The sequence below is a fragment of the Accipiter gentilis genome, chromosome 2 (genome assembly GCF_929443795.1).
Source record: "Accipiter gentilis chromosome 2, bAccGen1.1, whole genome shotgun sequence".
Classification (NCBI taxonomy): Eukaryota; Metazoa; Chordata; class Aves; order Accipitriformes; family Accipitridae; genus Astur; species Astur gentilis.
Window position 1 is genome coordinate 12032113 of NC_064881.1, and position 22879 is coordinate 12054991.

Here is a 22879-nt window from a genome sequence, read left to right on the forward strand (position 1 = left end):
AGGTGCCCACAATAAGAAGTCTGGAAAAAGGGTTCTCTAACTTGCATTCTGTTGCCCTTAGTATGCCCTTAGGTTACCTTTTCTTCACAACCATAGAAACAAAACTTCCTTTCTCTCTCCCCTTTATTTTCAGGTGATTCATGTTCTCATGTTATCAATAGATGCCAGAAGCTGGAGGTGGGACTTAAAAAACCACCTGAAGCCTCATGATAACATCTCAAGTGGTAGCAGTAGTAGCATTTTTATGGACTGAGCAAGTATAAATTTGCTACTTGTACACTTGACTGCTCAGTGACTCCTATAGTATTTTTGATATATTTTGAGATGTCATTTTTTATCATAGTTATTATGCTGCTTTAATGTCTGTCTCTCATGGAGCCTTTGAGAAGCTCCCCAGCTCTGCCTGAAAACATTTTACCTCCCTTTTTTTCAACAGTTCCATCCATGCGTTCATGTCACAGAGTTTTCTGTTTGGTTATAGAGCTTATCTAAAGTTACCCTGTTAGCAGTTTGAAGATTTCAATCACTTACTTTCTGAAAGGTCATTTTCTTTTTTAGTGAGTGCTAGCTGAGATTTTTTCCTGCTATTCTGTATTAATTAATCCTCTTATATCCTTTATCAAAGTTATTGTGTTTTTCAAGGCATTTCTTCTGTTACTTTGATGTGCCCCACATTAGACAGATGCCTAGACGTGAGTCTAACAGGTCCCTCATAATGCTGAAATGGTATTTCCCAACTTCTGTTGAGTGGTTGGTTTTATGATATAATTTTCAGCTTTTTCTTTCCTTTTTTTTGCCTATGGGCCTACGTCTCTGCTTTGTCACCCCTGTTTTCAGCTGGTGTAGTTTCACTAAGTCAGCATATAGTAAAATGAAATTACTGCTACAGAATAGAGGATTGGGCCATGGAGTTCTAATTCTCAGAGTTTTGGGATGGCTTTTTCTTACTGCAATGAAGCAGGTCTCCATTTCAGATGTGGCAGCAGTGGGGGGCTTAGAGTAGGTCAGTTTCTCAAAGGAAATTAAACCACCCTCCCAGAGGCTGAACATATTTTCTACAGTCTACACAAAACCCTCTGTGTTTTGTGTACAATATACAGAAAGCTACAAACAGGCAAATTTCACATAGGGTGAGTCTTGCTGTCTCAGCAATACATTCGAGTGGTAGGTTTGCTCTCCAGATTTGGCTGTATCTGCCCCCGTGCTCGTCAAACTACTGGTGCACCTTGTCTTGCCTGTTACAGAGTGGCATCATCCTTCTTGTTCTTACATTTAAGCAATCTGTAGCTCAGGAGCCATTAACACTAGCACCTTTTGTAACTCTTCTGCAGTCTAGAGGAACTGCTTGACAAACTTTGAAAAAATTGCATCCACTCAAGCTGGTCTGTGCCTAGGTTTCCTTTTGTACAGAAAAGCCTTAACCTTCACAGTCTATTTAGTGGATGTTTATATGAATGTCCAAGCACTTCTCCATAGAGACATGTTCTAAGTAGGCATATACAGTGTGTTTTGGAGCATATTTTTGTTGCTTAATCTTTTTGTGTATTTCCTATAAAATGCATTGTAACATATACTCAGGTTAAGGGAAATGAACATTCCATTTACTATCCTAATACAGCAGCCCGTATTGTTAATTTGTACAAAAATTTAAAGCACAAACTGGTCTTTTTGTTAAGAAGGTTCCTTTATAAATAATGCAGATTGTGTAGCCTAAATAAATGACAGACCTACTGTTTTCCAGATGGTGAGAGATGTATAGACACAAGGAGCTATGGAAAATATTTTGCAGTTCTTTACATTTCAACATGTGCATGTTTTCTAATTCAGACCGATTTATTTAGGCTTGTAGCAATAGAAAGCTGTATTTGATTAGATCATTATCATCTCTCTAGTTACCACAGAGATGCACAGTGCTACAAAAGCAACTGTAATTTATTTATCTGTTAATATCTTTGTGTTGTGTTATAATTGTCTCTTATTCTGTTCTGGTGTGTCCTGTACTTAATCCATTTGGTTTGGTGTCCCTCCAGAAATAAAAGAGCTTGTTGGTGTTTTCTTCTCGTAATCATTTATTGTTAAAGGGCTTCTTAAAAAAAGCCTTGAATATGCTTTAAAATTGTGCTTATAGTAACTTAGATGTTGCAGTTTTGATCATGGAAAGTACTTGTAGGTGTAAGTAATACAGATACCAATACCAGTCATAACATAAACAGTCTATATCCTTTCCTTAGCTCCCACAGATGTTTTGCTTTTTCAAAACTGAGAATATAAGTAAGAATGTAAAAGCATGGGGGAGACTTCATGTCGATATGTCTCTGCTTTTACTAATCTGCAGCATCTTGCTCCATGAGTGGTTCAGCCCTACTATTCAAATGGCTGGTCACAGATTTATATAATAGTTAGCTTGCCTTTTGGAAATATGCCCCCTCTCCTTCATTTTGCCCCTTCATGATCAGCGTGACTCTTTGCGTTGTTGCATGTTTCCTTTCATAGTTGGCTGTCACTCCTTATCATCTGTCCTTTGGACAGTTTCTTGTTTGTTTTATATTCTCCTGCTGCTAATCTGCACACAGTTATGATTATACTAAGAGTTATGATATAAAATGTCATTTGGATATATTGCTCAATTATGCTAATTATCAGGTCCATTTATCTTTGTTACTTGCCATTCATAACTACCATTTGTTTTAACATGACGTTTTTATGTTAAAAACCTTGAAACTAGGTTTCAAGGCTCTGCCAAATTTTTGAAGGGGGGTGTGTGTGTATTATTGAGATCAACTCTATGTCACGGGCTGTGTTGGTACACTGATGCATGGGTGTGAGAGCTCAATGAATGCTTGGAGTTACAGAAAATAATAAAACTGATCAAGGGGCACCACTCCTATTTTGACTCACAGTCGTAATAGTGATAAAGAGTTGGAGTTGCCATTTTAGGATAATTTTATACAGATGAAAAAAAAAAATCCTAATTTGGTTAAGCATACAGTCTATCCATCAACATTTCTTTCCTATCTTTTAATATCTGTGGTTCTATTTTTTTCCCTTAAGTATTGGCAGTATTATTTTACTACTTGTTTAGCTTCTCCACTGGGAATCAGAAATAGCTATTCTTCAATGATGGTGGATGACTTGATGTTTGAGTTTTATAATCTGCCTTGGGGTCCAGTGAATTAAAAATTTATGGAAATGTCAGATTCTACTAATTATTTGGTGGTTTAAGAATAGTAGTATTTTAGTTAGTTTTTGTAGAATATTGTCCAGTTTCCAGCATTTTGTTATCATTTTCTGTTTTCATCTTAGTTCCTTCTTAAAAGTAGTGTTTAATTGTGTTTGTTAGGGCTTCTACTACCTTTCTTCACTCCCAAGAACTATTAAAATTACCCATTAGTGAAACAGTAATCTCCTCTGTGATCCACTACATGGCAGCAGAAATGGCCAGCTGTGATTAGAATAGAAAAACACTGCATGGAAAAATTGCCATTAAGATGTAAACAGGAAATTTTTTTAAAAAAGTTTTAATAAGAAAAACTGAAATTAAATACAGTAGTAAGTGATTACTACAAATAATTTTTTTAAAAGAAGTTTGCATATCTAGATAAGTATAAAAATAATATTAGCATGGTGCAAAATATGTTAATACTGTAACTCTGCATTATATTCCAGAATTCTTTGAAGATAAGCGTATATTTTTTGTGTGTAGGACTTTGGTTTAGACTAGAAGGAGAGGCATTAAAAAGTTGCAAATATATTTTAACTGAGAGCTGTTTTGAAAAGTGTTAACATCCACTAGTGATAAAGGTTGAAAGCCTCAAAAGCAAGTTGAGTGTCTGCTTTTTACAGATGAGGGAGCCCATTCATCTGCTTGCCCACCTTTGTATGTGAGGTGAAAATCTAAAAGCCCTAGGATTCATGATTGCTATTCTCCTTTTAAGATGAAATGAAGGTTAACCACCCAGAAAATTCTGGTTTGCACAAATCTGGAGGTTGAAAATGCCTTGGTATCAGTGAAATATAGCTATTGTTTGAGACCGTGACTAGGCAGGTTAGGTGGTCTCCAGATAACTTGCCAAGAAAGACTTTGCAAATTAGGTCTTGAAATCATGAATAGTCAACAGGGAGTGAGAGAAAAAAATGGAGCACTAGGGAACACTTGCTTGATGGGCTGCTTTGCTGAGCAATGCACAGCTATACTCAGCATAATGTGTTTTTCTAAGCTTGGTATTTCTATAGTTTTGTGCAGAGAATGACAAGATCTGAAGCTGGCAGTGACAAATGTATGGATAGCTGTTGCTACTTCCAAACTTGGAAGTCAGTACAGTCTTCTGGCAAAATTTTGATGGGAAAGCTTTTGAATCATGTGCAAACGACAAGGGTAATCTCAAGGTTTTTCTTCTTCTAGTGTTGGTGTATGAGGTCCATGTATACACGGGTGCTAAACCTGGTGCTGAAACAGATTCTAATGTTTATATCAACCTCATTGGGACAAGAGGAGATGCTGGCAAAAGGAAGCTCCATAGATCTAAGAATAACAACATAAAATTTCGACATGGACAGGTGAAGTAAAAATGATGCTATTTCTGATCAATAAGAGCAAATTATGGCTACCAAACTGTTTCTTCAAGTATAAATATCTTCTTATTTATAAGCTTTATTCAAGCAGTTTACATTTTCTCACTTATTTTCTTTATTCAAAATTAGAGAATTACATCATAGGAATAATTTTTATCTGCTGGATCAGTCACTTACTGAGAGCATTGGATAGTAAAATTTGAGTACTCTTGGTTATTTATATTGCACATACAGGTAAAATGGTAACATTTTTGTTCTCCTGAACAAATCACTTTAAATTTTACAATCAAGTTCTAAATCCTTATTCCCAAGTATATTTTCCATTCTTGGTGAGGCAGATAGGGCTAGAAAATGTAATACAGAGATGACCAAATAATTATTTGCAACCGATCCCTGTGTCATGCCAAAGAAATCAAGTGCTGTTTCTGTGGAGTAATTTTAAGGTGTTATTCACCTTAGAAAGCTTTAAAAAATCCTCACTGACTGGCCAGGACCAATATAAGACACCTATATTCATTCTGCAGGAACAAAAAAGAGAAAAAATAAGCTATTCTATGCTGTTATAGTCAAAGCAATAGGTGTGTTCAAGACCTTTATCGTTTTCCTTGTTTGGTTCCACAGATGGATATTTTCTGCATAAAGGCTGTCTCACTGGGAGACTTGGAGAAAGTTCTGATTAGCCATGATGGAGCTGGTCCAGGTAGGATTTAACTTCCTAGAGACCAATCTGTTTTCAAGTCCCTTTTAAACACAATGTGCTTTATTTATATTGCATCCTTCATAAAAAATGTGACAGAAGGTCTTGCAGTGATGAAAAGTCTTCCCGCAGACTGATGATCACTGTGATGGGATGGTGAAAGACAGTGGTAATGGGCAGCAAAAAAGACATGAGTTTAATGTCAAATACTGTCATTCCACTTTTTGTTTTCAAGTTTATTTATAAGAAAGCACTATTGATTTGCATATAGAAAACTCATGAAAGCATTTCTCACATAGGTAAAACAATCCTTCATTAGAAAAAGACTGAAGACTGGCCAGAATAGAATTAAAGATATTCAACACCTGCTTTACTACCGAACAAATTTTGAGTAGCTATAGCATAATGTCCTTGCTGCTTTGGGCAATGGTAGATTTGGTTATTTATTTAATCTGTGCAAGTCAATGTGGAGCTGCTCCAGTGAGTGACATTGCTTTCAGCCTGTAGGTTTTTCAGAAGAAAGAATTTTGTGATGAGACAAAATCTTTTCTTGAGGTGTGCATCTCTGGAATGAAATAAATTAAGAGAAAGCTAGCATTTAAAAGCTCTGAGGATGTAAATACAGCAAGTATGTTTGCAGATTAGTAGCTAAGAAGAAGCTAAGTGAAAAGAAGGATTTTTAAAACAGTTCAGCGCCACACTGATACCAGATTATAACAGCAGTTTTACCCTTATCTGTTCTGAAATGGCCTCAAGCAACACCCATCTTGCTGACTGTACTGTCTAAGGCTCTGAGCAGACTTGTGACTGTTACAGAAGTAGCCTTATTAGTGCAGCCTTGGTATGGGGTGTAAACTTGAGTCTTGTATCTTTGTAGTTCTCTAGAGTTTGCTGCCTTCAGCAATATGGATGATTGTACACCTGAGAGTTTCACATCCTAGTAGGCCAAGACATAACACAGAAGGCAGTGTGATGGAGCCTACCTTCACGCTATGCCCCAGGACACCATGCCATACTCTCTTCCCTTAGCTCTCCTTTAATAGGCAGAAAAGTCTTCTTGCAGGATCAGCATTAGAAATTTAAAACCAGACTCAGCTATCTTAAGATGTTCTTTGACAACGGAGTTCAAAATCTGTGTTTTTGGAGGATTGTCTGAACAGGACAATGGATTGAATTCTGTCTATAACAAAATTTATGCCTCAGTAATTAAGATTATTGTTCATTGTACTCAGATAGATCTCACAGACCTCTTTTGAACGGAGGTGACCAGAGGGGTTGAGAGCTGGAAAAGGATGATGAGTCAGGAGAGATGCCATCTAGAGACCCAGTCTTTTAGGGGTTGAGAGGGAGGAAAGAGGGCTCCTTTAGAGGTGGGGCTGCCCTTTTTTCTAATCATATCACTTGTCTGAGTGATAGGGCTGAAGGTCTTTAGTCTTGATTTGGAGACTGTCTTGAAAAGATTGTGGAACGTATACTTTCTTTGGGGCTCCTAGACTGCAGGGCATAGATCTTCTCCCACAGCCACTGTGAATGAGGGAAGAAAATTAATTTTGTCGTAGACAGCAAGGTTTTGGGATTGGTCAGGTGTGAGTCACTAGGTGATGTGTCTTATCTGCTGAAAGAACCTTCTCTTCCATAGAAGCTTTCCATGCATACCTGTACATTTACATGAGCAGCTCCTTTCATCTTATTTGGCCTGTTTCAAAGTGACCTGCTTGATTGCAGGTGAATCTTGGCCAGGCTAGTAGGCTCTTTCCGATGAAAGAGGTATAGAAGGGTGACAGAAGAAGCTTGCAGAGGGTCCTAATGTGCCCTGGGCCTGAAGTCTTGTAGGGGAAATGCCATTCTGCTCCATGCACTGCCTGGGCAAGCCCTCCTTACGGGACAGAGACTGCTGCCTTCTAGGGACTTCCAGACTCAGATGTAGCCAAGAAGGCAGAGTGTGAGAATAAATAGGACAGTTGTCTGCTTCTGACCAAAACATCCCTCATGCTGTTTTGCTACAATGTGCTGATAAATAATGGTGTGAGTCATGCAAAACCTCGTAAGCAATATGACAAGTTGTGAGTGGTGCCGACGCAGTGAGAACAGGATATTTGAAAAGGGCTTTGCAGAAGAACTGTATCAGTTACTAGGATGGTTATCAGAAGTGATCTAAGAGATCAGCATGGATGTGGCAGTGGTTACTGCTGTTAGGGAGAAGATGAATTCAGTTGCCCAACAGAAGTGAGGCTGCACAGCTCCATGCCTGCCAGTCCAACTAGTAGCAAGGCTGAGTATGTGTTCCCAGGAGGCAAATGCACAAACACGTTTATAAAACACATAAATGTATGCACATGGACAGCCACGCAGATCAACACAGACAGCACCAATGGCCTTATCCTGTTACCCTCTCCAGCTGATCAGAATGACAGTCCATCAATGGCAAATATATACATATATACACAGTATGGATGTTTAAGGCCTCCGGTAGCTGGCCTTAGACACTCAGTCTATCCAGTCGCTGCCCTTGGATCCTTGGATCCTCAGTTTTCCCGGCTACTGGCACCTAGACATAGAAAGGCCCTCCAAGGCTGCAGCTCCACTCCATTTGCAAATGAGCGCAGTAGTCTTAATGATTTGTTAATTAATGCTTTTATATATGCAATCACAACTTCACTCACAGGGGACCAAAATTTCCAGCTTTCAAACAGATCTCAGTTAACTGCATAAACAGATTTGTCCCAACGTCCTTGTGCCTGATCACAAGGAACCAGAGGACGTAAGCTGGGATGTGAATGGTGTTGGCAGTTCACAGACGTATGCATATACTTGCCTCCAGGCAAAACTCCCCACCCTTCTTAAAACTAAAACAGAGCAAGGTAAAGAATTAACATTGTACCTCTTGTGAGAGACAGAGAATAATAAAGTGTGGTGGGTTGACCCTGGCTGGATGCCAGGTGCCCACCAAAGCCGCTCTATCACTCCCCCTCCTCAGCTGGACAGGGGGGAGAAAATATAACAAAAGGCTCGTGGGTCAAGATAAGGACAGTTTAATAAAGTGAAAGCAAAGGTCGCGCACGCGAAAGCAAGGAAAAACAAATGATGTTATTCTCTACTTCCCACCAGCAGGCGATGTCAAGCCGCTTCCCGGGAAGCCGGGCTTCAGTACGCGTAGTGGTTGCTCTGGAAGACCAAAATGTCCCCCTTCCGTCTCCCTTTACTTCACTTTGATATCTGAGCTGACGTCATAGGGTATGGAATATCGGTTCGGTTAGTTTCGGTCAGCTGTCCTGGTTATGTTCCCTCCCAAGATCTTGCCCTGCCCCAGCCTGCCATTGAGGGGGGGGCAAAAATGTTGGAGAGCCAGCCTTGATGCTGTGCCAGCACTGCTCGGCAGTAGCCAAAACACTGGTGTGCTATCAACACCTTTCTAGCTACTGATGCAGAGCACAGCGCTATGAGGGCTGCTATGGGGAGTATTAACTCCATCTCAGCCAGACCCAATACAATCTCCACCCCTTATTCCATACCATTTGTGTCATGCTCAGGTCCCACATAATTTAATACATTTCTATTATATATAGAAAATATAACCAAGAGCTTGTGGGTCGAGATAAGGACAGGAGAGATCACTCACCAATTACTGTCATGGGCAAAACAGACTCAGCTTGGGGAAAATTAACTCAATTTATTGCCAATCAACCAGAGTAGGGTAATGAGAAATAAAACCAAATCTCAAAACATTTTCCCTCCACCCCTCCCTTCTTCCCGGGCACAACTTCACTCCTGGATTCTCTACCAACGCCCCCGCGGCGGCGCAGGGGGATGGGGAACGGGGTTTACAGTCAGTTCATCACACATTATTTTCTGCCGCTTCATCCTCCTCAGGGGGAGGGCTTATCACACTCTTCCGCTGCTCCAGCGTGGGGTCCCTCCCACTGGAGACAGTCCTCCATGAACTTCTCCAATGTGGGTCCTTCCCATGGGCTGCAGTTCTTCACAAACTGCTCCAGCGTGGGTCCTTTCCACGAGCTGCAGTCCTTCAGGCACAGACTGCTCCAGCGTGGGTCCCCCATGGGGTCACAAGTCCTGCCAGAAAACCTGCTCCATGGGCTCCTCTCTCCACAGATCCGCAGGTCCTGCCAGGAGCCTGCTCCAGCGTGGGCTTCCCACGGTGTCACAGCCTCCTTCGGGAACCCACCTGCTCCGGTGTGGGGTCCTTCCCGGGCTGCAGGTGGAGATCTGCTCCACCGTGGACCTCCCTGGGCTGCAGGGGGACAGCCTGCCTCACCAGGGTCTTCCCCACGGGCTGCAGGGGAATCTTCGCTCCGGTGCCTGGAGCATCTCCTCCCCCTCCTTCTTCACTGACCTTGGTGTCTGCAGGGTTGTTTCTCTCACATGTTCTCACTCCTGTCTCCAGCTGCTGTTTCCATCTCTCCCAACTTTTTTCCTTCTTAAAAATGTTATCACAGAGGCACTACCACTATGGCTGATTGGCTCGGCCTTGGCCGGTGGCGGGTCCATCTTAGAGCCGGCTGGTATTGGCTCTCTTTCGAACAGAGGGGAAACTTCCAGCATTTTCTTACAGAAGCCACCCCTGTAAACCCCCCACTACCAAAACCTTCCCACACAAAGCCAATACATAAAGCTTTCATTCTGTTAATATATCTTATCTATTTAGCCGAGCTCTGTCTTAATATGACCTGTGTTTCTGCTGGAAAAAGATAATCTGGGCCTTTTTCTTTTAAATTTATTAAAAAAAAAATTGCATTTTTTCACATGATAAACTTTTGTCATTTCAACACAGGCAATGGATGGTTCCTGGATAAGATTGTCATCAAACATAAAGAAGGAAAGGAAGCTCAGGAGGTTGTATTTCCTTGTAATAGGTATGCCATTCACTGAGAAAAATTAGTTACACTGCTGGTAACCTAAGGAAAAAATTGCAGAACAGGCATGAGCACACAACCTAGATGTATGAGCAATGCCCCAGAGTTTTTCAACATACAAGGGATGCAAAATTTTGCCATTGAAGAAAAAGAACACAGTTGCTGTATTGGTATAAGAGGGAGTCATAGCCTAATGCAAAGAAGCCCAAACCCAAATGTTGCATAGGAGGAAAGATGCATTGATCTTTTTTTTAATCTAAATTATACAGAGACCACATGAAAATAAAAAAGCTTTCAGTTCTCAATCTTTTAAGAAGTATTATGTGTAGAGATCTAGCTGCACTGATTTTGGTCAGTTTCTCTTTCTCAGTCACTGAAAATGTTATATACATCCTGGAAAACTTTGGAAAGACATTTAACTTTTCTCCTAAAGGAGAGCTACAGTATTTCCTTTCATTTAGTAATATCTACTTGTCTGTCTTACTAGGTCTAGAATTTTGCTACCATGGGCAAAATTTGAAAATGCTTGACTGTCTCAGTTCTAATAATTACTACACAGCCTATTCTTCCAAATATTCTTATTATCAGAAACAACTGCAACCTGAAATTTTAGCAGTCATTGAGTTGCATCATATGGCTATAACAGAAAAAAACCCATAAAATAAACCAAGAGATGAAAGTAAGGATTTATGAGTGTTATTTATATATTAGTATATTTAATACGACAGAAATACTTTGAATTGTAATTTAGATCCAGTTAATTATATTCTGTAGTATGTGGTTTCCAGAATTTGGGTTACATGGCTGAAATAGTTTCCATGTTATTTTGGGAACTGTGCCTTAAAGTCTTGAAAATCTTTAGGGGTTCAGTAAAAAAGGCTCTCCTCTAGGAATCCTACCTGTTTATGAGAAAACAGGGTTTTGGTTTGCAAGGTTCCTGGAAATGACTAGCTAAGAACCATTTACTCCTCTCAGAACTATTATTCCGATGATCAGGTTTTTGGTTTGGTTTTCCTTTTTTGGCTGTTAGACTTTTTAATTGGTTTAGTGTGCATTAAAGATGGCTATTGGAAAAGAATCTTTAATTTCAGGGAGATTTTATGGGACTTCTCTAAAGGGTGGGATACTTAATAAAGACACTGGGCTCTCTGTAAAACTGCCTCATCAAAAGGAAGTTAAGCTCTTACAAAAAGATTAGGGACATTATACATAGAACTGGAGGAGTTCTGTCATTGTTTGCCTGTGGTGTAAGTGTGCTGCCAATGTGGCAAAGTTTGCTTTCTATTTTTGGAAGCTGGAGTGATCTTTTGTTTCTTAGGAGACAATGAGGAGATAGATAGGTCACAGAAGTTAATCAAGCTATTTATTACAACAATAGTTGAGATACAGTGGAGTTTAGACTTCATGCATAAGAGATTTATTAATAGAATTTTGTTACATGCAAGAAGTGAACTATATTACAGATCCTTGAGTTTAAACAAATGCAACATCAACACAGAGCCAATAGAATAGAAGCTGATAGCAAGCACGTATTTATTTATGTTTAAATAAGTGAGATTGTTAAAGGCCGTAAAGTGTTATTATATCAGCAAGGGAGATCAACTGGAGTATGGATGTATGTTTGTAGTGAAAAGATATCACAGGAAAGCTCCTTAAATTCATCAATATGAAAGAAAAGTAAAAAGAGAAATTCAGTTAATTGCTGCAGATCTACAGAAGCTTTAGAAACTTCCAGACCTGCAGGGGTTATATATCATTTTATGTACAATGAATATAACTAACCACTGCAGGTTATATAACCCCCCCAAATGTACGGTTGAGTCTCTGATCCTGTAAATACTTAGTATTTCATATAATGTACTTCATATAGTACTATAGTACTATATATAGCTGCCATGAAAATTCCTATTTGCCTGGAGCAGAGTAAGCCACATTCTCCTAATATGAATAAGGCCAACTATGATGAATATATAAAAGAAAATACCACGAAGTAGTTTCAAGGCATAATTTTATAAAAAAAGTATAACAAATACACTATTGGAGAGAGAAGGTAATTGTCAGATTACTTGCAATATACTGATAATTTTTATTAATCTTATTATTTTTGTTTTTGCAATGAAAGATGGTTAGATGAATATCAAGATGATGGGGAAACTGAGAGGGAGCTAACTGCCAATAGTAAGTATTTTGTTAAAGAATATTTGTGTTATAACAATATAGTATATACTTAATGCCTAGTTATTGCTGAAGAACCCTTCTGAATAAGACTGTAACTTAAGAAGAAAAGTGATAATAAAGCTTGCTCACATTTTTTTTTTTTCCTGTTCATATTTTAGAGGATGGCAATTTAATGAAGGCATTCATTAAAGGTAAGAGTGGTTTTCTACACTGTTGTTTTTGCTGTTTGAATTTAACCTGCAAATCAGTATTAAGTGACAAATATGTGAGCAAGTGACCTCATTGTATGTGTAAACTATCAACTGTGAAAGAAAATGAAGACAAATTCTCTGGCAATAGGCTACAGAAAGGACTAGGCCTTTACAAGTAATTGAGAAAAACATGCTGGTCATAAACTGTTTCTGGTTTTCTTCATATTTCTACTATTCTGTCCTGAACGCAGCCAGGAATTCCTCTGAGAAGAGATTCAAGTGTTGTTTTGCTTATCCCAGTGTCACTGTCATTTAATACATGGGGACAGGTCCCCTAGCAAACATCAGCAAGCTGAAAAATGTGTTGTGAAGTGTCAGTGGAAGCATTTTCAGGTCAAAATCCATCAGGGTATTCCCAAAGTAGCCAGAAATAATACAGGCTTAAACTTCAAATCCGTTAGCGACGCTAAATGTAGTATATATGCATTCAGTTGACTAAATCTGCTTGAATTAATAAAAAGATTTTAATAAAAAACTACCCACCCAGCTTTCTGTTTTTATACCTACAAAGACAGCCTCATCACTGTAATATGCTAGTACCTCCCAAGTGTTTAAAATTTGAGATACCATCTCTATGTTTCTCCCTAACCAGAAAAGAGAAATAGACTGACACAAGTATCTTATGAATATTTAACTGTAAATATGTATTCTGTGCAACTGTGTCTGGGAAGTGTATGAGAGAAACTAAATTTAAAAAAGTAACATTTACATTTTTCTCTGAAAACAGTGACTTGCCTTCTGTAGGTTGAGTCCTGATCTCTCAATCTAATTCCAGTTTCAGTGAAAATTAAATCATTTGCATTCAATCAAATTAGCCAGTTTAGCCAACAGCTTTATTGTTCCATGGCAACATAACTTTGACAAGAGGAGACTGATTAACTCAAGTAAGTAAAGACTTTCCAACAGAGAAATTTGATTTTCACGAGTGACTTGGAATTGGATTCTGCATTCTGCTAAGTGCACAGACCAGAGATGCAGACACAATATCTATTTCACCTTATGTTCAGGAAATAGTCTATATTTTACTACTAATCTAAATTTTTTTTTCCAGTGCTGCTTCCTTCTTTATTATGCTATAATAAGCAGGCACAGATGCAGACTGCTGAGAGCCTGTGCATGTCAAGAGTGGTTAGACACAATATATTGATTACGAGGAGAAAGGAGTGGCTTATGCTTAATCGGTTTGTGCAACATCACTCTGTCAAGATGTCCAGGAGGACCCAAAGAGCGTGTACTGATTTCTTAGGTTGAGATCAGAGGTTCTGAATAATGAAGGTATAAAGGAGAAGAACATTTTTAGGAAGTATTCTGCCGATTAGCTATGCATAAGCTTAGCTTGAATTGGTCTTTAGCCATCTTTTCTTTACCCAGGGGCTCATTCCAGTGAGGAACTGAGACAGGTGAGAGATCGTGCTTTTATGCTTTATATAAAAAAGATGATGAGCATGACTGATCTCAGGATTGTTCACAGTTTAATTTGTGTTGTCGTAGTGGTTGTCTCATAGACCTTGCATGTGAGAAGACTGAGCTTTATAGGAGGGTAGCAACCACAAGAGGTCTGGAAAGGTGTCTTGTACTCAGTTCTGTGTCAATCTATAATGACGCAGTACCAGGGTTAGAGCTGATAAGAGACAATTCCAGAGATGAAGAGTCTTGGAAGAAAAAGTGATTGCCTTAAATTCTCCCAGCAGCTGTAGCAGTGAAGATTTCACATGGTAGAGCAAATAGTAGTGATAAGCAGTCCCATTCACAATGGAAGTGAAAACTTTTAATATAATATACATCTACTGAATAAAAGGCAAGCAGCAGTGTTGATGTTCGGGAGCCAATGTTTTATGCATTCATGGGGTCATATTCTACATGAGCTGCACTCTGCAAGTGGGCTTCAGGGAAAGTCATAAAAAGTTGATTGGCATGATTCAGTGTTGTTTGGTGATTTTCAGGATAAGATCAATGTGCTTAGGTCAGGTCTAAAGCAAAGGTAACAAAACAAAACACTTTATAAGTCACTCTGAAGGTCAGAAGTCTCATTCTCTTTAGATAAGGCTAGTAACCTGTTCAACCACCTAGCCAAAGAAGAGAGTTTGAAAGTCATCATTGATAAGCAGGTTACTTGAAGGCTCCTGGTCCTTCTTCAGCCAGGCTGGCATTATGCCAGCTTTCATGAAGCATACGTCCCAGATCCCTGTGAATGCTCCTGCTGGCTATGGATTCTGTCAAAATTCAGTATGCCCATATCAAGTTTTCTCAGCAACCTTTGTACATCTGTAGATTACAGGGAGGCTCTGGCAAATCAGGCATAGGAACAGATTTGTTTGTATTCTCTTGATGACACCTTGTATGTCTGATGCAAGATAAAAAGCATATTGCCCCAGTAGAGAAGGCAGATAGCTGCTCTCAGCTCTCAAATGATGAAGTTGTTCTGAGGGAGAATGGGACTTTACATCACTCTTTAAAAGTTTCCCACATTTTAGGGAAATTTTACTACTTCCTCCTTCTACTTTCTCTATTTCTTTTCCTTTTCTGCCTCAAAATGGGTGGAGTATTGTAATAACACATAGTAAAGAATTTTCTCTCAAAGCAAGGAGACAAGACATAGTATATTCCCATGTTGTCCACGCCGCAGTCCATTAAAAGGAGCTGGGTTCCTGTAATGTGATTCCTGTAGGGTGCTCTGTGGTATTGTGGGCTTTTGTGGGCAGTGAATAAAATATGGTTCAATGTCGATGAACAGAGCTCAGTTACTAGATATTTCTAGGTTGGCTCTTCTTGTGTTGTGCAAGGTTGTTGGTATTAAGGTACATAGAAAATTCATGAGAAAAGAAAAAATATTCAGTGAATTCTCCCGTGACTTCTTTTGTTTTTAAATTATTCCCTACATTGCAAGTATTTTCTAATGGAGTAAGAATAATGACAGAATTCCCAAATTGTAAATGGATTGGTCCTGCTTCTAAAAAGCAATGACAGTATATATTGCTGGGTGGAGGCTGAATTTCCTAAGAAAATAGAATAAGTAGACTGACTGCTCTGCCTCAAGGCAACACAAATTTCTACAATCTCCAGGAAGTAAGCAACCTGCTCCTACGTCTAGCAAAGTGTGAATGTCATTCTAGGTCTTAAGACTAAAAAACACCAGAGGAAAAAACTGGAATAATGTATTGTAAAACCAATGGTGTTCATATTTAAAAAAACAGAAAAAAAGACTTCCTTTTTCAGTTTTCTGAATTATATTTACGAAACATTGACTTTATGTTTTACCTTGTCCAGTTTGCTATGTGCAGAAGTCATTGCAGGTTTGATTTTCACAGTTTTACTGCAAGCGTCTTTCAGGTTCCAAATTAGTGGTTAAAAGACTTTCTGGAAGGAAATTGTTATAACCGATTCCGTTTAATTGCTGAAAGTCAACAAATGACCCCTGCTTCTAACATATCTCTGGATACATCTCTGTAATGTGAAATCAGATCCTTGGTTATATTATTTTAGAAAAGAGGAATTCTGAGATTTTTTTCACAGAATTCTGTTTTCCCCCTACCATTCATTTTAGCATTTGCCATTCTGAAGTCTCAAAGAAAATATCTATAGCTTTACACATAAGCTGAAAGTACAATAATACACTAACACACTAGTAACTCTGGAAGGAAGCTAATGCAGTTCAGTAGTATTGGGGAAAATTCTCTTTTTTTAATGTGGCCATGCATATGAAACACGGAAGATGACCTACTCAAGCCCAGCCATCTGATTTCCAGAACTTCACTGAACTCAATAAGTATTTGGCACCTGTCTCCTGTCTGGTATAGCCATCCTTACCAAGTAGCTGTCTAAGTGAATATAATATGAGAAAAAAGATTTTTTCTTTCTTTCTAGCATGAGCAGGTTAAATGAATTTGCTGAACTGAGAGAAAATGCAGTCAGTCTGGGTTAGCTCAGTTACCAAATTATAGAAGCATTAAAAGTAAATGTAGGAGAACAAACAGTCACAGATGCTAAGAGGCCTTAAATCTGTTAACTACTGATTTATTTCCTGGAAAACTCCCAACCCGTGTCTTAGCCTTTCTTCTGAAATAATAATTAAAACCACAATCATGGATATTAATTAAAATAAAAAATGCTGAAATACCTTCTCTAAACATGCTGCCTCTTTGAGCAGGGAACAGGCAGTTATGCATCTGTGTTTTCTCTTAACTTGGGGCTTGCTCTGTCCTGAAGCACAGGGATATTACAAAAAGAAAAAAAACCCTCACCTGGGAAACAGAGTAATGCAAAATTATCTTAATTTCCTCTCTGCTGTGTTCCTGGGACAGCCTTCAAAATGGGGCATGGTTGGAGAGGATAAGAGGTTCAGGGCTATGTTGGGAGTCTTTGTAAAAATGTGAAGCTGCTCGTAAACCTGTGGAGTGCTCAGGAACAGCAGAAGCTCAAATGATGCTTGACTTCACCAAGCGCGACACCCTGAAGGGTACCACATGCCAGCCTGGCACAAGGAGACAAAATTCAAAGCTGGCACATATATCAAACAACAAAAGTTCCTCATTAGGCAAAGTGTGGATCTTCCACATACTACATCTGACTCATTCCTGGAAATGACCTCAAAAAAAGAGTTCAGATGGAAGGATCCTTTCAGCTAGTGTGTTACTCAGCAGACTGATGGTGAGATGTGTATTTGCCTGCTGTTTTGTAGCTGAGCCCAGAGGAGTCAGGGAACAGTCAGATGTAATGCAGAAACAGCTTCTATAACAAGGGGAAAACCAGAATTAGCTAAAGAAAACAATGTGAAAACCAGAGGAAAATTATAAATCAAGAAAGCCAGATCAGGTTTTCACCCAGTATCCATCTCCAAGCAGGTGGAGGAAAACAAAAGGTATGAAAAAAGCACACAGTATCGTAAGAAAAAGCATCACATTCAATTTATTTTTGAATTAAACTATTCTAAAATTTATTTTGTCAGCACATTGCATTGTAGGTTTACACACAATCACAAAATAATTCTCTTTTATATTAATCCCATTAGCAAATTTTCATATTATCACAATACCGGTCACAGTCTAAACACAGGCTTTTGATTTCCTTCCACTGTTAAATTCCCTTTACCATGCAGGATAAAGTGTCTTTTCTACAAATAATTCATTTGAATTCAGGAGGAGATTTACTTTCAAGCAGGTAAGTAACTTTCTAATCTATACTGTCCATCTAAGACACAATATTTTTTCCACACCTGGATTCGTTTTCTGTAGCTTGTTGGTTGCATTCTGGACTTCAAACATTGTTATGATTATGGGTCACCTACCAACAAAGAATCTCTGAAAGGCCCAAGCTATGAGCTAAAGTCAGTGCAAACACCTCTTTGGAATTCCGTAAATTTTGGATTCAACCCTAATGAATGATCTCATCTGACAAATGAGTAGACTGAACATGACACATTAGGTTAGAAAAATCTGAGAAATGAAGTTTAAGTTTCAATGTTTAAGCAGTTGAGTATTAGCGAACAGTTCTTACAAATGGATCACATACAAGTCTTGCAAAATGTTAGTTTTCTCTTTCATGTTACATAAGAACACTTTAAGAATGGCAATTTAATAAATTAATTACTGTAGCTAAAGCAACTATTTTGTTATAAAGTGTCGTGGTTTAGCCCCAGCCAGCAACTAAGCACCACGCAGCTGCTCACTCACTCCCCCCCACCCAGTGGGATGGGGGAGAAAATCGGGAAAAAGAAGCAAAACCTGCAGGTTGAGATAAGAATGGTTTAATAGAACAGAAAAGAAGAAACTAACAATGATAATGATAACGCTAATAAAATGACAACAGTAGTAATAAAAGGATTGGAGTGTACAAACGATGCGCAGGGCAATTGCTCACCACCTGCCGACCGACACCCCGCCAGTCCCCGAGCGGCGATTCCCTGCCCCCACTCCCCAGGTCCTAAACTAGATGGGACGTCCCATGGTATGGAATACACCGTTGGCCAGTTTGGGTCAGGTGCCCTGGCTGTGTTCCCTCCCAACTTCTCGTGCCCCTCCAGCTTTCTCGCTGGCTGGGCATGAGAAGCTGAAAAATCCTTGACTTTAGACTACACACTACTTAGCAACAACTGAAAACATCAGTGTGTTATCAACATTCTTCTCATACTGAACTCAAAACATAGCACTATACCAGCTACTAGAAAAAAAATTAACTCTATCCCAGCTGAAACCAGGATATAAAGAATGCAAAAACCTAGGCAAAAAGTCCTTTTCCTGCTTCCTTGGTGTTAATTTCTGCTTTCATACCCAATTCAACAATCATCTTGTGTTTATCAAGTCTGATTTAAGTTAAAATTACCTTCAAGAGAAGGAATGTCTGTCTATTTTTTATTAAATGGGAAGTAATTTCACAGTAATCTTTAAATTCTTAGTTGTAATGATAACAAAGACATCCATTGCTCTCTGCCATTGATACTAAAAATGTTTAATTGATACGTTGATGCTAAAGTTGTGTTTATTTTTTTTAGCACAACAGTGGAGAGTGCAGGTTAAAACAGATGGAGATTCCCCACAGCCACAAGAGTGTAAAAGGACCCTTGTGATTTATGGCTCAAAGGGAAAAAGTGATGAGCTTCTGCTTTCTCCACAAAACCCAGGATACGTGTGCTTTCTACCCAGAGCAACAGATGAATTCATTGTAAGTCATAAATATAGAGTACTGCACAGACCTTATCATGACATTCCTCTCTAGACAAAATATATATATATATATATATATTTATATACACACGGAATGTTAGTTTGACTGGTACAAATGATGTATTTTTTTAAAAAGGTAGAATGCTATAACTTTAGACCTTGGGTCATCTTCTGCTGGTAGTCCTGTTCTGCTACAGCCAGCTGCAGTGTTGAATTTTCAGTGCCTTCAGGGTTATGCAACATGGAGAAAAATTGGTCCCCTTTGTGTAATTTATTGCATTGACCAGTTCATCTTGCATTTTTTCTAATTCTCTAAAGATTCCTGAATTGCAGTTTATACAAAAGGCAATATACAATTATTTGCGAATGCAGAAGACGAAGGATTTGACAGTATTCCCAGGGGACTTAAGTGGGCTTTTCTTTCCTTTGTTTCAGTCTTTGTAAAGCAGTATCCACTCTCCCCCAAAATAGTTCTGTCTCTCAGGCCAGTAGGCAGAGGATTTTTCTGGCTAATCATAAATCACTGGAGAATGCATTCATGCATATCAAAGTGTGATGAACCCTGAAGCAATAGCATATATATGGCCAGTATTAAAATCAACCCTAACACAGTCCTGACTACCTCTACACCTGACATGCATCCTGCTGCTTTGAGAGGATTCATCTGAGGCATCTTTTCAATGTTCAAATTCTGTCCTAGCTTTCTAGGCTAAGTCACTGCAAATTCTGTTGATTGGCATCAGATTGTTGATTCTAGCCAGTGAGATGAGAGAAATAGCTTGCAATTCAAGGCAGTTTTATAAAGCTCAGAAATACTTTTCAATGGCTGCAGTAAGCGTTCTGAAAACAATGGCAAAACTACATTTAGAAAATGTTGTCAGAGCTTCATCATAATGACCTGATCCAGGCTGAATTTTTAATTTAAATAACAAGCTAAAGCAATTTAGGAACTTTATGGGGAGTAAATGAAAAGATAAATGGCACTTCTTAAAGTCAAGAAAGCAGCTGCTTATCAGAACACAGATGGCAAACGCACTGAGCAACAAAAGGAGCTTCCTAAGCCATCAGCATAAACTGAAGAGGTCAATAGAGGCAGAATCTGTCTATGGAGCAACCACACCAACTGGCTGAATTTTGGCATCATTGCACAAAACAGACTTCTGCAACAACCGACTTGTCGGTGATTTCCCAAATGGCATGTTTTTCTTGTTAAGACTGCCTAATTTCAATGACTGGGTACCATGCTAGGAGAAATTATTGTTGTTATGTGTCAGTCATGGTTGTCCCTCATAGTCTACTATCCTAGGTACCATGGTACCATATCCATTGTACCAGGCTTCTACCCTAACAGCTTTCTAAATGCTTGTTCGTACTTTGGATTGGCTTTGGGTTAGTGCCTATATTTTCCCTTTAGCTATTTGTGTCCTTGTTTTTGTTGCTTTGTATGAAGAAGTTAATACTATTTGAGCATTGTTTACTGTGCATGAAATTTTGACTCTTTGCCACATTGCTTACGGTGTTTTACAGTTTTTGTGGCATTCTAAGGAAATCAGAATAGCAGGCCTAATGTAAAGGAGTATTTGGGGATTTGCAGGTATCTCCACAAAAACCTTCATAACTTCTCTAGGTGGTTAAAATAACCCAGCTAATAAACCCAGTTTCTTGTTACTCTCCCTTTCTTTGCTCTTACTAAGGCTGTTCAGAAGAATGCAGAAGCTTTGCTCATGGTCTCCCACTGTAGCAGAAGGCTGGAGGCGTGAGCTTGATATCACAAGGAGGACAAGCTGTGAATTCAGCTTTCCAACAAGCAGCAGTAAATGAACTTTTAAACCCCCCTCAAGATCCTGGTCCTAGACAAATGTCCTTAGTAATATAGTGCAGTAAAAAGAACACCAGGTTATGTGCTGTAAGCAGCTCACATTGTTTTGAAACAGTAAGCTTAATTTTGATCTCAGAGATACATTTATTGCACACTGAGGACAGGAAGGCATGTAAATTCCTGATTTTCCAGGAGCTCTCACGCAAATACATGCACAGATGTGTATCGCATTCAGAACGATTATTTGATCCAAAATATTTCTAACCAACTCCTGTGAAAGAACAGGTGTAGTTTAATTGCATGTAGCAAGCATAAAGAATAAATTGTTAAAAGAAATAAAATAGCAGCATGCTATCAGGTACAGTTGTTGGGTTTCAGTGGTCTCAGGCACCTGTAGTACAGTGGGTGAGCTGCTTAAAGAAGAATAAATTTAATTAGAACACCTTAGTTCTAATGACTAAAATGAGAAATAGGTAAATGTGTCAATGTTATTGAATCTGCTGCGAGTTCTAGTTGAAGATAGCATGGCAAACACCATGCCATCTCCAGTGAACACACACATTGAATAGTAACTGGGAAAATGAAAGTAAACTGACAGTGCAGTAGTAGATTTTTTTTTTCCTTGATATTCTGGTGGTGATAGGAAGCAGTTGTTGATCTCATGTGGAATGAGTAAATTTTTAAAGTATATTTATCTTTCTCTCAGTCGTCAGTGTTTCTTGGTTACGCACAGAGTAGGCTTGTCAGAGCACGCCTTTGGAGAGTCCTAGCGTATCATGCACGATCTATTATCCAGAGAATCATAAAATGCAAAAATATATCGACTGACAGATTGGGATCCCTAAAACTACTCTCCAAAGCACTAGCACAGGTAGTATGATATGAGCAACAGAGCTCTGCAAGTAGGACTGTTCATAAATACACGACAAGTATGGAATGTATGCTGTGTTAAGGACCATGAGGGTGACAGAAAATTTTAAATCACATAATGAAATACTCCATATGTTTTCCACAATATGAGATGATGCTCCAAACAACAAGCAGTAGGATTTCTGGAGTTCCTGACAGAAAGCTGTTCAGCTGAATTTTAGGATTCTTTGACCACACCCTTTTAACTAGAATAATTTTTGTGCCTTTTTTTTTTTTTTAAAAAAAAGGGACGTGATAAAGAATTTACTTTAAATATGCACCCAAAGAGTAAATTTTTAATGCTTTAATTACATTAGGCATGATGTCTTTGGAGAAGACCTGTGTGAGTCAAAAAGGAAAAGATTTAAAATATTATGAAATTCTCTTATCATCTTCATCAGTTACCTGTCTCTGAGAGCTTAAATACCCCAGTGACTTTGCCAGAGAATCCTCTTGATTATAAAAGCCATCCTCCTTCAATCATGTAATGGAAAAAATATTGTGTTGTTTAGTATATGACAAATCACATCCAACTCAGCTAAGATTTCAAGTACTGAATATTACATAAAACTGTTCAGACGAAATAAATGTGGAAAAATTAATTAGGAAATTATTATCATGAATAAAAAACAAGGTAAAGTGTCCTCTTGGAAACATTCTGCAAAGTTAGAACTGGGATATTCATTGGTTATATACTTTGTGATGGATTATTTGTCTGTCTCTGCTTTGAAGGTCATGTTACATCAATAAATAGGCATCGATGGAGGGAAAAGCCAATTATGGGATCAAAGATAGGGTATGGTATTCCAAAGGGAAACAGATCATATTAAATTGCTCAGAAAAGGATTACCAGAATGATGTAATGGCAATGCTCTGTTACAATGATGGAGCTGAACAGAAAGGATAATAATGGCCAGAACTAT

General features: G+C 38.7%; 1 protein-coding gene across 1 annotated transcript in view; it reads left to right on the top strand.

The window, feature by feature from the left end:
• Positions 1 to 22879, top strand: part of RP1 (RP1 axonemal microtubule associated) — a 186985-nt gene that overhangs the window by 88902 nt on the left and 75204 nt on the right. The window contains exons 28-33 of the mRNA XM_049828448.1: positions 4403 to 4557; positions 5194 to 5272; positions 10059 to 10140; positions 12263 to 12318; positions 12477 to 12509; positions 19057 to 19226. Coding sequence (XP_049684405.1) covers positions 4403 to 4557; positions 5194 to 5272; positions 10059 to 10140; positions 12263 to 12318; positions 12477 to 12509; positions 19057 to 19226 — 575 coding nt within the window. The remainder of the gene's footprint in view (positions 1 to 4402; positions 4558 to 5193; positions 5273 to 10058; positions 10141 to 12262; positions 12319 to 12476; positions 12510 to 19056; positions 19227 to 22879) is intronic.